Source organism: Zosterops lateralis, assembly GCF_965231275.1.
Source record: "Zosterops lateralis genome assembly, chromosome: 9".
NCBI lineage: Eukaryota > Metazoa > Chordata > Aves > Passeriformes > Zosteropidae > Zosterops > Zosterops lateralis.
In genome coordinates, this window is record NC_139769.1 from 12,327,835 (window position 1) to 12,343,897 (window position 16,063).

The 16,063-nt window shown below is 37.9% G+C and overlaps 1 protein-coding gene across 1 annotated transcript in view; it reads right to left on the bottom strand.

Annotated features, from left to right (window-relative positions):
* Positions 1-14,588, bottom strand: part of LOC310912462 (vitellogenin-1-like) — a gene marked incomplete at both ends in the record, with an annotated part of 42,768 nt that extends 28,180 nt beyond the window's left edge. The window contains 11 exons of the mRNA XM_083867051.1: positions 1,725-1,943; positions 3,515-3,637; positions 4,719-4,884; positions 4,985-5,142; positions 5,242-5,392; positions 8,041-8,192; positions 8,875-9,036; positions 11,167-11,418; positions 13,851-14,002; positions 14,229-14,249; positions 14,549-14,588. Coding sequence (XP_083723177.1) covers positions 1,725-1,943; positions 3,515-3,637; positions 4,719-4,884; positions 4,985-5,142; positions 5,242-5,392; positions 8,041-8,192; positions 8,875-9,036; positions 11,167-11,418; positions 13,851-14,002; positions 14,229-14,249; positions 14,549-14,588 — 1,596 coding nt within the window. The remainder of the gene's footprint in view (positions 1-1,724; positions 1,944-3,514; positions 3,638-4,718; positions 4,885-4,984; positions 5,143-5,241; positions 5,393-8,040; positions 8,193-8,874; positions 9,037-11,166; positions 11,419-13,850; positions 14,003-14,228; positions 14,250-14,548) is intronic.
* Positions 14,589-16,063: the final 1,475 nt, after the last annotated feature.

Consider the following 16,063-nt stretch of genomic DNA (forward strand, 5'->3'; position numbering starts at 1 on the left):
AAAGGTACAATTTATTTTTGATAATGTGATCTTCTGGGATACTTTCTGCTAAATAATAGAATAAAAGTGAAACAAATAAAACCCAATTTAGTACCAGAAATCTCTATGCCATATAGGCAGCTTAAACAAAAATTTAATGCAATAAATGTAATTTCCTTAGTAGTACTTGTGGTTGATGTGCTTGCCCTCAGCAATATTCACTACCAAGATCAATTTTGTGCTGGAAATTTTGCAGTTTCCAGGGAGGCAGTTTACAGGAGCCTTTGGCTCCAACTTTAATATGGATGTGGATGATGTGCCAATGTTCTGGCAAACTTTCTGCACAGTCCTGTCCTGCCTGGGAGAGTGCTCATCCATGAGCTGTTATGAAAAATGGCCCAGGGAACTTCAGCAAACTTTGGGAAAACCCTGACTGGTTTTATTAATTTGAATATGTTGATTATCAAATGCCAGTGTAGAGGAGGTGACAAAGATGCAGTAGGCCTAAATGAGGTTTTTCAAACTAAACAATAAAAAAGGTCATGAATTAAATATGTTTAATCCAAACATGGGAGTGTACCTAGCTGCAAACCAGGCGTTAAATTGCTTTTTGAACAATGAAAAAAGTAGTTGCAATCATTAACTTGCTCCAGATCAATTTTCTCCAAAGAAAATGCATAGAAAACGAAACTGAGTGGTCTGGGGCACCAGTGGAAAGCTAGGCCAAAAAGCAATGAGCAAACGCAGTGGTGTTCTCAAACACCAAACTGGCTTTTATTCTTCCCCAGCAAATACTTTAACTTCTACCCTTGCAATTCTCTCCCCTCCCTCCCATGCATTTCCTCATCCAGCTCCTGCACTCTACTAAATTGTTTCTTTATTCTTTTGGTTAAAAGCATACCCTGGCACACTATTGTCTGTGGATCAATATGTGCACTCAAACTGGGAGGCACATGCAAAAAACGAGTATAATGGAAACACTGATACTGATTAGTAGGTGAATAGTTAATGAAAGCTTTTATTTTACTTTTTATATTAAGAATTTACTTATATAAAACAAGAAATTTCAACATCAGGAAAAAAAATCTTGAAAACCTTTAAAAGGTTTCCTTTTAAAAGCAGATTGCTTCAAAGTGAAAATGATTGTAAAGTGATGTCTGTAGTAGATGAGAGTATGCTGGTGTAGGCATTGTATGTGAGATCTAATAACTATCTCAGTCAGGGACAAAAGTCACATTTAGTAAATGTTCTGTTTATGACTTAAACCCGCACAATGTCTGTAAATTTGTAATTAGGATGCAAACCCCTGGTATCTATTTACAATAGAATCTGGTCTTGAATTATGATTAGATGTGACACTCGGTATTAAATGTCAATTTTCTGAAAACCTTGTTTTGTGGTTCTTTCACATACCAAAGGTGAAGTAGTACTAAACACACTTGGGTCAATAATTTAGTTTTCTGTCTAATGTCCTTGGAAACGAAATGTTTGCAATGGAAATACTGATTTGTCTTCCACAACAATGAATGTATCCTTTTAGTGGGATTTTTTTCTTGCAGCCTGAAATACTGGAGGTTAATGTCAAAAGAAATAAAACATGCCTACCAAGGAATGGCTAAGTATTTTTTTTTTTTTAAAATAATGTTATCTTTGAAAAAAAATATCTGTTTTTACCTCATCACCCATTATCCATTAGTAGCCTTGTAAGTGGAAGTCACAAGGGCAAAGCAGCTTTGTTTTCTTACCATTTTGGGGTCTTTTAGGCCTATGTTTTTCAGGGCCATCACAGCAGTCGCGTGGACCCTGAGTGGCAAATCTGAGGCACCAGCTGCATATCCTGGCAAAAACTTCTTGATGTGCTTGATGCTGGCTGGATGTCCTACATTCCCAAGGGCTTTCAAAGCCAGGGAAATTTCTTCTGTGCCAGACTTGCTCAATGCATCTCCTGCAAAGCTATGAAGAAGCTGAAAAAATGAAAACAAATCTGTTGAGTTCAATTCCAGCTCTTATCTGTATTCCATCCACCAGCCTGTTCTGGGGTTTGACTTCCATAATTTCAGTTTGTTCAATTCATTTATTTAAAATATTTTAAAATTCTTTTTTTCCCTCATGAATAGAACATTTTATTCATAGAACAAATATAGCCAAGAAAGCTGCAATGAACAGCTTCTTCATCACTATACCTTGAAGTTATCAAGTAAGATTTTAAAGGAAAAAATAACATCTAGATCCTAGCTAGTCCCCTGCCTTTCAGGGTAAGTTGGGGACCTGAAATAATGCTGCTTGAACATCTCTCTCTCTCTCATGGTTGAAGACAGGTGCAAAAATACAGATACAGTTAAAACTTCAGACCCTTAAAAAAACATTCCTGAAGTGGTGGCTAGTGGTGGTGTCCTTAAGCAGCTATGACAGCCTCTTTTCAGTGTGGATTAATAGATGGAAAATGAGATCACTGCCAAAAAATCAGGTCATTTTACAGCCTTCATTGTAAGCAACTGGATCACACTTCAATTATTAGGGCAAGATTAGAAGTAGTTGTCTGAAGTCTGAATAAGAGCAAAGAACTAAATCCTAATAGATAACACTTTTAGATGATAACAAATGGCTCTAAAAAAGAAACTGAGACATTAGAGAATAATTTCAATACATATTCTGTACTTTAAAATAACACATTTGAGATCCCTTGACGGTGCAGAAACAGTCTACTTGATATTACTAATCAAATGAAGGGACATCTGAAATGCGTTGAATAAGCCTAAACAATCAGTTACTGTGGGAAAGAATTTTCATTCTCTGACACAGGGCTTCTCATATTTAATTAGCTCAAGAGCATTGGTGGCAATTGTAACACAGGAGACGAATGTAGGAATGTTGGCCATGCCTATGTACTACAGGAAAAACATCATGTCAGGCACACAGTGTTTGGAACACCCTGCTCTCACTGGGAATGGTGGATTGACGGGTGCCAAAGACTAAACACACATTTCTCTTTCCCTCCCTGTTACTGGCTGAGTAGTTGGCCCCTGTAAAACATGACATGAATTTTTAGAACTGGGAAATGCTATTTAATGACTACTCAAATTGTTTTGAGGCCTGTTGATTAAAAGCAGTGTAGAACAGGGAGGGTGTTACTGCTTTTATAATAACCTTATAGCCTAGGTTGATGACTGGGCTCTGCTTCTGGCTGGGATACATTAATTCTGACAAAAACCTGGGCTTTTGTGTCACTTAGTTAATTTATAAATATACATAATACCTATATTTAAAGTATTTTTGAGCAATGTCACGGGACTTCATTAATAACTGGCAATAAAGCACTCAGAGACATTCAGACAGAAAGCATTATGAATTGTTTGCTTCTTCTTCTCACTCTCTTTCGTGTGCTAATCTAAAGATAAGAATGTTGTATTTAACCAACTGGGCTTCCTTTCCCCAAAGGAAACACTGGAGTGAAGTGAAATACAGCTTTCTGAATAATGAAGAAAGAACTCAAGGCTTAATTTTTCTTTTAAATGGTAAATAACCATGTGGTTACCTGGAGACACTCGGAGCAGGAGTCTGAGGAGGAGCACTGTTTGTGGCACAGCGACGCGTAGCTGAGGTGGCAAACCTTGCCCAGCACAGAGCTGGAGCGTGGGCAGTGCTTCTTTACAATGACCTGGGGACAAGGCAGCTGGTCGTTACTACCATTAATGAAGAGAAACATTATTGAAAAATATGTTTCTGCCAATGAAAGACAAAACCAAGCTTTTTTTTTTTTTTTTTTTTTTTTTTTTTGGTGGTGGATTTTCAGTTAATCTGTGGATAGTACTGTATTTGACAGTGTAATTGTAAAGTAATTCCAAGTAACATCTGGAAGGCAGATATGTTTCTTTTACAGTGTTTCAGATTTAAATTTGGCATAGCATATAATCCAAAGGAAAGAAATCACCCAGTTATGGAATGAAAAAATGCACATTATTGAAGAAACATTCATCATGTTTTATGATTGCCTCATTTATAGGTACAATGAATTTGAGATTTGTCGTGAATGGATCTCAATACTTGGGCAGCCAGCAATATTTTTATAAATTTAGGAGCTGACAGGAGGCACCATCTCACTGGTTTCTTGTGTGGGAAGCAGAGCACCAGCACACAGTAACAGCTGTGGTGTCATGGCTTTCACTGAGGGTAGAACTCTAGTCTGAGGTTCATTTTCTTTACCTAGGTTAGGCAGAGATAAATTCTTGCATCTGAGACTGGGATTAAACCCTGCATATACAGAAAAAATTGCAAAAATAATTAGACTTTCTCCTACATGGCCTTCACACTGACATAACTCCCTTAGTTTTGACAGATTTTCTAAAATTCATACCCATCCTTCTAGGTCAATTAGGACAAATACATGGTTATAACAAATATGTATTTCTTGCTCCCTTGTCTTTGTAGACAGTCAGAGATGTAATCTGATATAACTATAAAGTACATTTGGAAAAAGAGACTAGAAACCACTGTTTGCAGCAATAACCTCTGTCCCTGAGGGGTATTTTAGTCTTTATTTCCTGTTTCATTTAGGACTCATTTTTGCCCTTTTGATTTGCATTCTCCTCCCCTTAAGACACTCAACAAAGCCCTTTCAACCGCGCTAGAGGATATAAAACCTTTATCTTTTCAAAGCCTTTGCTATCTTGTCAGAGGAATAAATACAACAGATGCTAGAATCAGCAAAGAGTGATTTGAGAGTGTTTAGGGCATCCTACCGTTGCTTCCTCCATTACATCCCGAGTTGGAGTGCTGGAGTGCAGAGCCACAAGCACTGTTTGAGTCACTTCCCAGCTGGTGAGCTCCTGCCTGTCCATTTTGTGCCGCAGGAACCTGAGCGCACGGTGAGTGGCCACTGCAGGAATTATGTCCAAAATGTGGCGCCTGCAATGGGAAAGGCAAGCAGCATTTTCCAAGTCTGCCTCCAAACACAGGCATTCCAGAGGGTCTCCAGCAGAAGCAGCACCACCTTTGTTGCCTGTACCTGTATGCTGGCCGGTTGGAGAATTGCCTCCACACTGATTCATAATTCTCCTCGTTTGCTGCACGGAAGAGATGCAGAAGCTTGAGAGCTTTTGCTGGTGCATCACTGGGAAGCTGGTCAGAATTGGCTTCTACTAGTTCTTGCAGACTTTCCTCTATCTGCAGAAAGATGAAAATGCAGGAAGCTCACATGTACTTTTCCCCATGTGCATGGATTTAAATCTCCAACAAAGAATCTGTCCAGTGGCTGGGCTTTACCTGGCTTTCCACATCTTTTATTTTGAATAAGTGGACAGGAAGCTGAAGCAATTCACTGCCAAACTGATACTGAAGAGACCCACGATTCTGGTACTCTTTTGGTGGGACCTCTGCCCTTTGCTTCTGCACATCAGTCAAAACAAGTTTCTGCCTAGAATGGAGAACCCCAGGAAGAAAACATCACAAGATGCAGTGTACAAACTAAAAAAAACACAAAACCCGCCCAGTAATTCTGCTTCTCCATATTGCAATGCAACTACAAAAGCTTTTGTTATTGAGGACAAAGATGTTTACAGACAGATGCATTTGGACATGCTGCTCAGAACCATCCTCTGAGAAGGTGTGCACTTGCACAGCAGGGCTCAGATCAGAGCCAGCCTTTGCCTTCCTTTGAGAATAACTTGGCTTGAGAATTTATGGAAGAAGAGGGAGGTGAGAAGCTGCGGCCTGTGGAATATCACAGGAAGTACATGTTGTGTCTTAAGGAGTACACTATGGACTGTAGAAAAACACAGATGGGAAACTTGCTCAGAAATCATAATTTAATTTAAACATTTAAAGAAGTTCATAAAAGCTGTTATGTGTCTGTGTCTCTCGTGGAAGCTTCAAATGGAATTGAAAGTTTTTAGATACAATGAGAAATGCTACAATCTTTTTACTTGAACTATTACAATTCCCTCCCCATTCTGTTTGGTAAGCTGAATATCCCGGGGACTACAAAAGAAGGTTCTCATGAAGTTTTAAATTGGATTTACCAAACAAAAAGGGCCACATAAATTCAGGATTAGTCTTTGGAAAAGTGCTTAACCTTTTGAAAACTTTTAAAGAAGCAACAAACCTTCATCATTTGTTATTAAGAATAATTCCACTGAGAGACTGTCTTTGTAAATATTTGCTACATTTTTACATTTTCAGCTAAAGAGATGCAGCCTATCCTACCAATTATGTTTAAAATGGGTCATTTAGGACACTATAATAAAGTTAGGCATTTGTACTGAACAACTGAAAACATTCCAAAAGCAATATTGCTGTACTACAGAGTCTCTCAAAATCTCTGTAGAAAATTGGTGTGTTTATTTTGGAATCTCTATGATCTTCTGTATCATTTCTATTCACTCCTTCCATATGGATTGCAGAGAACTGCTGCAGAAAAATAGCATATAACTGCTTTACAGAAAAGCCACTGGAATTTGAATAGAAACTGCTACAGAATCAATAGAGATTTTTTTCTCTCTTGAAATTTTATACAATATTATTGAAAGGGCATTTGGGTCAGAAAGTATAACACCAGGTACACTTGGGCAGATTTAACTCCTTTCAAATCATGATGAATCTATTATGGCCATTTTCATTGTTTTGGGAAGAGATATATCTGCCTAGAATGGATGGGGAAATGGTGTATTCTGAAGAGAAGATCAATGAATGCTAAAGATAGGATTAAAATGGTGAAACAGTAGTTTTCGACAGTAAAACCTCTCTTGGCCTTGAAAGGTGCTGCAAGAGTCTTATGCTGAGCAGGTCTGAAAATTCAGCTCCAAAAGGCCTTGATAGATTATTTTTTTTAACAGAGAATGCATTATGGAAATAACTTCTGAAGACTTGAGCGAGATAGTCACATCTTCCCAACTATCTTATATTTGTCCCCTTCAGCTGGGTAATGATAAAAATGCAGAGAAAATGGGAAAAGTAAAGGTACTACCCTTCTGAGAGCTCAGAAAGACCTTTCTGAAGACAGTCTCTACAGGCTGCAGAAGGAGAGTGTGAATCATCATAAGTCAATTGTCTCCAGACTAATGCTGACTCACAAAACCCTATAATTTCATAAAAGCACTGCAGTTTTGTCTATCAACATCTTGATTGCATAAGATAGTAAAGCCACTTTCATTTTTTAAATTATATATATGAAATTAATCGGTGAGTTACTGACACAAACTTTCTGATGTTGCTGTTTCCAAAACTGTGTATTATAGCAATAGATCCTTGCAGAAGCTAATGGAGCAATGAAGATTACAGCAGCTGTAGAGTGGAATCAAAGAATGCCTTATGCACTGTGAAATTTATGCAAAGCCTCCCCCTTCAGTGTGGCACTCCTATTTTACAGAGTCCATAATTAAATAAGTAACTGAAATTTTTTTCAATCAATGAATTTGATAGATGAAAAAAATTTCAAATACTGAAAGTTTGAGTGCTTGAGCTTGGGATAAAATGTCATAGACAACCATATTCTTGTTTTGCCCCAAATTTCTTTAAGAAATATGCAAAATTTGCTGTGAAAAAGCAAATGCATTTAGCACGCCTTGTGCCCAATTGTTTTTCAATAAAACCCAATTTCCTATCAAGAAACAGTTTTGATGGGAGATTTGCATGCCCACAGTATTTAGGAATCTGAAGTCCTATCTAGGTTTCTTGTGAACTGGTCTCCAAGGATCTCTTACTGCATTATTATTTTCCAGGGAACTCACTTTCCTGAATAAGTGTCTTTCAAAGTATTTTACTTCAAATATATTAGTTCACAGTTTCTCAGATGGAATCACATTTGTTTTGGCTTTTATGGCATAAATCAAATATCCCTGAGAAATAAAATAGTCAAGTCCTGCCAAGTTTAGCTAACAAAATTTGGATAGTGATGTGCATGTTTCAGATTTACAACTAACAGTGAAGGTTGTTTTTATGAGCTGTTTGGGATTTTATGTAATTAAATACTGGCAAACAATAGGCTGTGGAAGTAAAGGATTTATTTCACTTATGGACCTTCATTCAGATTACTGAGTTGCTGAATTAAGGGTATATGTACAGTACCTTGCTTCTATGATAGCATTTCCTCCTGTTATCTCATTGAAGGGTGCAAACTGGTGGATTTCCTCGACATCAGCTTGTGTAATTACAGCTTCACTACGTGCATATTTAATTTTGTAATTGTAAGTAGCAGTTGCACGGGAATTCTTGTTCCTCTTTATAATATAAAAAAGCAGTGAAACAAAGAAAATAAAAAGTCATTGAGCTTTGAAATTCTGCAACTAGAGGCTATTACATCACCCACTTCAACCCATTTATTTTCCAGGGCTGTTTTGTTCATTGGCCATAAGAGCAATCAGTGTGAATTCTGTGCACTCACTTCCGTGGGAGAGGTCAGGCACGCTGCCTGTCTCCATTATTTTTACTGCTAAGAAGTGTTAGCTGCTTTTTCCTTTTCCCAAATCTAAGTAATTGGTCATTCCCTTGAGAAGCAGACACATTTTCTGAGGAGAGCAGCTGCATAAACCACACAATTTTTTATTTCAAAGACAGGATTATAATAAAATGCAGCAGTACCTGTCTTGAGTAGCAGAAAATGGACATTGTGACTATTTTTTTACTCAACAGAGTAGGTGAATTAACTCATGCTGATAATTAATGGTTTCCAAGCCAGCTAGTTTGAACTAGCTCAGGTGTGCTTGCAGTACATGACGGTGTGCAGCCCAGACCTCTGCTTCTCTGTGGGATCATTTTCACACAGAAAGAAAATCTTGACAACTGGATACAGCAGATCTGATTCTTGTCTCATTTTTAGCATTTCCAATGAAGTGATTGTGTATATATCAAATGGTGTTCTGCATAAGAATATAAAATACATATAATACTGCTCTGATTTACCTGCTGGCAGGTCTTGCATGGATGGGTGTATGCTGAACCTGTGACAATTTGAACTTTCTCTTCACAGCTGTTCAGATCCTTGGATTTGGCCACATAGACTATGTTTGCTCTCTTGTTTTCCTGAATTGCATATGTTGTGTTACAAATACCTCCAATTCCAGGCTAGAAAAAAAATGAGAATAGGATCAGAGAAGTTCACTATTATGCAAAGCTTCACTTCACCACGTGAAATTTCCTGTTTAATTCTGCATTTTCAAAATTACCAATGGAAATGAATGCTTTATTTTTCCTTATACTCTTCAGAAGCAAAATTGTGATGATCATTACTTTCATCTCTTTTTTTACACGTACAGGTTTTCAGCAAGCCAAATCAGAGTTACACCAAGAGAACTAAATCTCCCTGAAGTTTCACTTGGAGCCTCAGGAAAGGGAAGTAACAATTTTCAGTTAGAGCTGTTGATCATGAAATAAGATTTGAGGAATATTAATAAAGTGTCAAAATAATTTGATCTGTCATAATGAAAACAATGAAGTATTTCAAGGTTGGAGATAACATTCTGCCCTCAAAAGTTGCTTTTACAGCTTACAAAAGCCTATGGAATAGGCCTTGCAATATCAGGTGATCTGTCACAAAATGACTAGCAATAATTAAAAAGAATTTCAGTATAACAGAGTTTTGATTGTGGGTCTTCTTGAGTTCAGTTTTAACTGAGCTCTTCAATAATATTTTGAGCATATATATTTATAAGAGCTTTTAAGTCTCCACAGTCAGTGAGATTTTTGTAGAGTCAAAATGCTTGATTATATTTTAGGAGAAAGTTATTTTCCTGATTTTTTTATTATTGTTATTTATAGCCTAGCTAGTGCAGAGAGCAGCTCTGGGCTATGTGAGAGCAGTGAAATGCTCACAGGGTGTTCAGGAAGCAAGACATACCCATTTCATCTTCAGCTTAACAGTATACCCTGAGACACTGTGTCTTTAGTAAAGGCTAGAAATAGGAAGTGCCCAAGCTTTCTGGAAGTCTTGTACTCTGCAAATACAGGTGTAGGCCTCTGCACACTGCAGGGCATGGTAGAGACACCCAGACATTAAATGGGAACTGCCCAGAGAGTGCAGTGGGATGAAGGAGACTCCTGGCTGGCTGAACTTTATAGCTGTGTGCAGTTTATGGTTAGCTCAGATACCCTCACCCTGAACCCACAGGATGGGATGTACACTTTCCCAGGTTAGTCCTGTAAACCTCTCTGCAGCTCAGATTCTGGGACTAATAATGTTTATCCTCCTTTGCAGAGTGACTCAAGATTGTCAAGCAAGCGTGCCAAAGCTCATTAATCAGTTGCTGTCTGAGAAAAGCAAAGAAAATGTGGAAATTATTCCAGGAGGTGAAGTCACATCTATCACCTAGCAGTGAGAGTAGAACATATTGCTAACTGAATTAGAAAGAATTAAGATGTGAAAATAGATATGAGAAAATAGTGCAACACCACACAGATTTTTATGTGCAGCAAACAGCATGAAAAAAAATTAAATCATCCAGCTCCTTTCCCAGAAACAACTCTACTTCCATGAAAATAAATTTAAAAAAATTATAGTTACTCTGGTTATAGTTTCAATAAAAATAACATGAAAGTATAATAATTTCAAGGTTTTTGCTGATCTCTGAATTGAATGTAGTCAAATCAATGTAAATATGGTTTCACAAAAACTAAACACATTGCAATTTCTGCGGTGAATAGTAATATCAGATGATTGACCTAGACTAATGTATTAAAACTTGAAAAACTGGAAATTCCAACAGAGCATCAACTGCAACTGTCAAAGCTGTTACAGTAATGTTATGACATATATACTATTTTCTTCCTAAAAGAGGAGCTAGAAGAGATTAAAGTATATATGGTTGGTAGAAAAAGTCAAATTACTGTTATTTTGACTTTAATAACTGTATTGTTAAGCTTGCTTTATACAATGTTCATGACTTATGTAGGCTTCATCTTGCACAGTTTACTTTCTCTGTAATCACAAGCCAGATTTTCTAAGGGTTTAATTCTGCAAATGTATTTTCTGAAATACTTTCATCAACCAGTTTAAAAATATGCTCTTCTGTTGTCCTGTTTGAGTACATCTCCACCAAATGTTGTCCCATATGAAACTTAATCATGATTTCCCAAGCTTAGGTCTTTCTTATTAGTGAAGTTTATACCAAGGATGACTTCAGAAAATGCAGTAGAAGGCTCTGAAGTGAAAGTTTATTTATTTACAAAGGCACCACAATGGCCAAACCCAAAACTCACCTCCTGTAAACTGTATGAATGCTGCGCCTTCTTTATGCTCAGCTCCAGAACATTCATAATCCCTCTGTAGATGTTCAGACCATCATCTGAGACAGAATCAGGAGCCATGATGTTTCCAACGTGGCCACTGCTGTACTCAAACTTGATGGGGGTACTGAGCTGCCCAGTCAGGACCTGGGTCAGCTTCAGTGACCGAGAGAACGAACTCGTGGGCCAGACACCATTGAACTCTGCAGCTTCGATCGAGTGGATCTACAGCAAAGGGGGAATAAAATACCTCTTTAAGTTTCTTTCCCCCCCCAAGTTAACTTTTTTTCAGTACACATAAGCATCTAGAGCTTTGATCATCAAAAATAAACTTTTAAATAACACACAGCCTCTTCAAAGGAGAAACTTAGAAGTTGCCATTTAGCATTACTGGTGTCGATATACATATCTCCGTGCATAAAAGGAAAGAGAGCACTGCAAATGGCTGATATTTCCACAGCCACTGCACTCTGTTCTGTTTCATAGACAATCCATATTGCCAAAGGTTGACTTGTGCAAAGAAATGAGCCAGAGAAGAGCCACATGAAGCAGGTTGCTACCCAAAAGTAGTATGGAAGATCTGCAGGAAATTGCAGGAGAAAGTTAATGTTGCATAAAGCATCATTAACTCCTGTTGTGAACTCTGTCATTTCCCTCACTAAGGTCACAGAGCGCAGGCAGCAATCTGAAACTAATAAACACATGGCCTCTAGGCCAGCCAGACATGCAGAATTAGTTTGAGCAGTGGACAGCAGATTACAGAAATTGTCCTTCCCTGCATGTTTTGCTGTGGAACCAAAGGCTGAGACACTGGCTCCAACCCCACTCTGCACTTCACACTCCAGCCTCAACCTGGGGCACATCCAAACAAACAGAAAGTTGTGCTAAACTATGCATAACTTGAATAATTCCTACCCCATGGGAATGGGCATGTTTAGCTTGGTTTCTCAGAGGACCCCTCCCTTCTATATATTTTGACAATTTAAAGAGACTTTTCTCTGACACCTCAGGCTGGCAATGTGGCGCAAGACACGGATTAATTTCTCAAAAAGCCACACAAACTAAATCCTCATACAGCAAATCACAGGAGACTGCACTTTCATATTTATTTTTGTTATTGTTGGTGGAGATTACTGCCAACGCCAGCAACTGAAGCTTACAGGGGAGGCTGTTAGAGAGTAAATCCCTCATGCTGCCTCTTGGACATGCTTCTGGCATATTGCACACAGGCAGGTTTGGGACTGCTCTGCAGGGTCAGGGTGAGGTAGTTTTCCCCAGCCCTTGGGGCCCAGGCAGGACTTAGGCTGTCTGCTTGGTTTTGAACACAGCTGGCAATTCTTACTTGTAGGTTTGTGATGAAAAAATTGTCAGCTGGAAACTGCCCAGGGAACACAGCTTTTTGTTTGGGCTGAATGTGAACTAGTAGGCTGCAGATGAAAGTTTAATTCCCTGAACTATCCCTCCAAACTGTCTAATTTAAATATAACAGCAGCAAAATAAACTTTTCCCAGAGAAGAAGGGAATAAATGTACTATTACCTTTAGCTTAGAACTTGCCTAAAAAGTTATGTTTTTTTCCTTTTCTTCCCTGAAATTATTTCTGAAATGGGAACTTTTCACTAATGCAGTAACACCAGTAAAACTATGTCAGAAAGTTTTAGAGAGCAGGAGTCAATTTTGGTGAAGACTCACCCAAGACCAGTTTAGGCAGGAATGAAGGAGATGAAGGAGGATCTGAGATAAGGACAAGACTGCTTCTGCCTTTTTTATGGCAGGGAAGCTTTCTACTCACCACTGCAAATATGTGACCCTTATTTCCTTGGCTTTTTTGTTTTGAAATCCATCCCCTTACAAAAGTCATAGAAAAGCAATATTTCCCATCTAGATCTATTATAATTTGAACTTGCAAAAATACCTAGTAACAGCAGGTTAATTCAGGCTGGAAGGCTACCACATTTACAAGCATTTATCAGACAGTCACCAGTCTTTTTAATCTAAAGCTTTCAATATGCCAAATTAAAGCTTTAAAAAAATCATTTTTCTTCCCTGTATACACAAGACTAAGTGGAGTTTTTATAAAGCAATTGAGGTGTGCATTTCTCTACATTCATTATAAGTGGGTATAGGCTCCTGTTAAAGGCAAAAGTGTATTTCACATAATCAAAACCCTCAGTAATTACTCAGCAAGCAGTAAAAATATACAATTGAGGATGACAAAGAATGTCACTCAGGACCCTTCAGAAAAAAGAAGGATGACATTAATTATGCTAAATATTGAATCACATGCAACTACTGTCGCATGTTTTATTGCCTTTTGTCTGCTGGTTGTGCAATCAGTTGATTAAATAATTCTAGGTTGTACAGTTTGAAACAATTGGATTGATCCAGTAATAAATTATTGTGCATTTCAAATTACATTCCATTGTCTCCCTGACCACAATGCAGAAGAAATCCTTCAAGCCCAAGGCTGGCTTGAGCTGAGAATTACCTTGCAAAGTGCAAATAGAATTTAGGGCACTGTATAAAAAATAACAGTGTTAGTTACATTATCCCTGAGTAAGCACAACACATGATGAAACCTAATCACTTCACAAAAGCTTAAAAAAGAAGATAAGTATGATGAGAATTGCACCTTTCAAATTGAATATATTTTCTTACCCTAATAAGACAAAGTTTTGGCCCAATACCACTAATTTCCACTTTACTTTTTATTCTTATTCCAGCTCTTGCAAGTCCTTTTTCTGGAAGTCCACTGAGAAGCGTGGTTTCATAATCAAATGTATAAACCTTGTTTTCACTGAAATCGGGTTCTGCAAAGAAATGGTTCCCATAAAATATTATACAGAATGTATAGAACATATTAAAGTACCTGCATGAGAATGCAACAACAAAAAAAGAGACAAATTTGTTCATTTTTGCACTGCACCTGAACAAAATTAGCTGTTGTAAAGCTATATTAAACATTGATACACTTTTCAGATTCTATTTTTAATTTCACTCATTATAATTATATTAGTTGATAGGAAAATTACTTACGGTAATTAATATGCTGGCTCCCTGAAAGAGAAGAAAAAACAGAAGAATGAAATGACAAGAAAGCAACCCCAAAATATTAATGCATTGTAGTAGTAAAGGCTATATCTCATCTTGCACATTACCCTTTCTAATTAACCTTACTTCCATTTCAGCACCAGCCAAATGACGTTTTTGCTTTAAACAAAAAAAAGAAGTAACAACTTTTTTTTTCTACAATATGTTAAAAGTTCATGTCTGTGAGTGAACTATATCTAGATTCTGAAACCTTTTTCTGAATATACAATTTTAGATTCATCAAAGCAGGTAAGCTAGATACTTACCCACCAGGGTTAAAACCAGGGCTAATATCAAGCCCCTCATGATGGGGATAAAGTAAAGGTGAATGTGACGGGTTTCCCCTTTATAAAGGCATGTGACATCACATGTCTCTTTTGGCACGTTAGTTTGACAAATAAGTGTATTCTAGAATGCATATTGATCAATCAAAAAACAAACATTTCTGAGGTCATGAATGCTGACGACTTCAAATCACCTCATGATTTCAGCTACTTTACTTTCTATATAATTCACCATGTTTGTGAGCCCTCTGAAATTCAGCAGGACGCCTTGGTAGGTATATGCTGGAAAAGAGATTTAATTTTCAAAATATCCTGCTTGCTATTTCCCCCCATTTCTGTACATTTTATTTATGCAGTAAAAGCCCCTAAAATTTAAATTATGCAAAGATAGTTCCTTCATCATAACTGAAATAATTCAGCTTTCTTCCAGTCATATCTTAAATCTCCTGATATTTTACTCTTTGTAAGGGTCACTGTTTTGGAGACAAACCTTGCTCACATTGAAACTCTACTTTTAGAGGAGAATTTGTGGTTGATTTTACAGATTTAGGCTTGAGACACCTTAGAGCTCAAAGGCATGCCATGAGAAACTGCCTCTCTGTGGTATCTACCATGTCTGTCTTTGCAAGTGTATCTTGTTACCCACACCTGGAAAGACAAAACTTGTCAGTATGACCATCACATTAGCCTGTGGCTAATAGTGAAAATTTATACTATGAAAACAGAAGGGAAATTAATCTCTTTGTTTATAAGGAGAATCTAATAAGAAGTGAGTTACATTTCCAGCAGGACCTCGGTGGGTTGGGAGCATTGGGAGCTTCTCAGTGGGTTCTCATGGGGCTTTTGCTGCTGTCACTCTTGGGGAAATATATCCAGAATTTCCCACTTGTAGCAATAATATTTAGATCAATCCTTAGCAAAACGATGTCAGGAGGGAGTTTGCTCCCTAACTTCAGTTATACATACTTTTGTGCAAGTGTTTAACATTTACTTTGAATTTAAGCTTGTCTTTTGTTCAAATGATAAATTAAATATCATGAAAAAACCCACCTACGTACAAAGGTTACTGTGGGGGCAGGAGGGAGAGCTCAAGAATGCAGACCTGGTATTTCTGTGAGGCTGTGGAAGGTGAAACACAGCAAATACTGCACTAAGTCAGGCAGCCAGATTTTATCCTCTGGAGGGGAGCAAGGATGTCTCTGCTGGTTCTATTCATCAGGCAGGAGAAGGGTGAAACCTAAATCCAGGTCCTGAGGTCTTCACCTTCAGGCCTGAAGACACATTTACTGCAGGCCCCATCAAACAGTCCTTCACATTATTGTTTTGTTTACTTGGAGTGATACCACCTGACTGAGGAATAATGGAGTTCATTATTGTGGTGTCAGGGCACCTGAGCTGGAGTCAGAGGGGCAGTAGCATGGTCCCTCTTCTCATCATCATCATTGCTCCACCAGGAGCTAAATGAGGGCTCCCTTGCTTGGGCTCCTTCACTGCTGA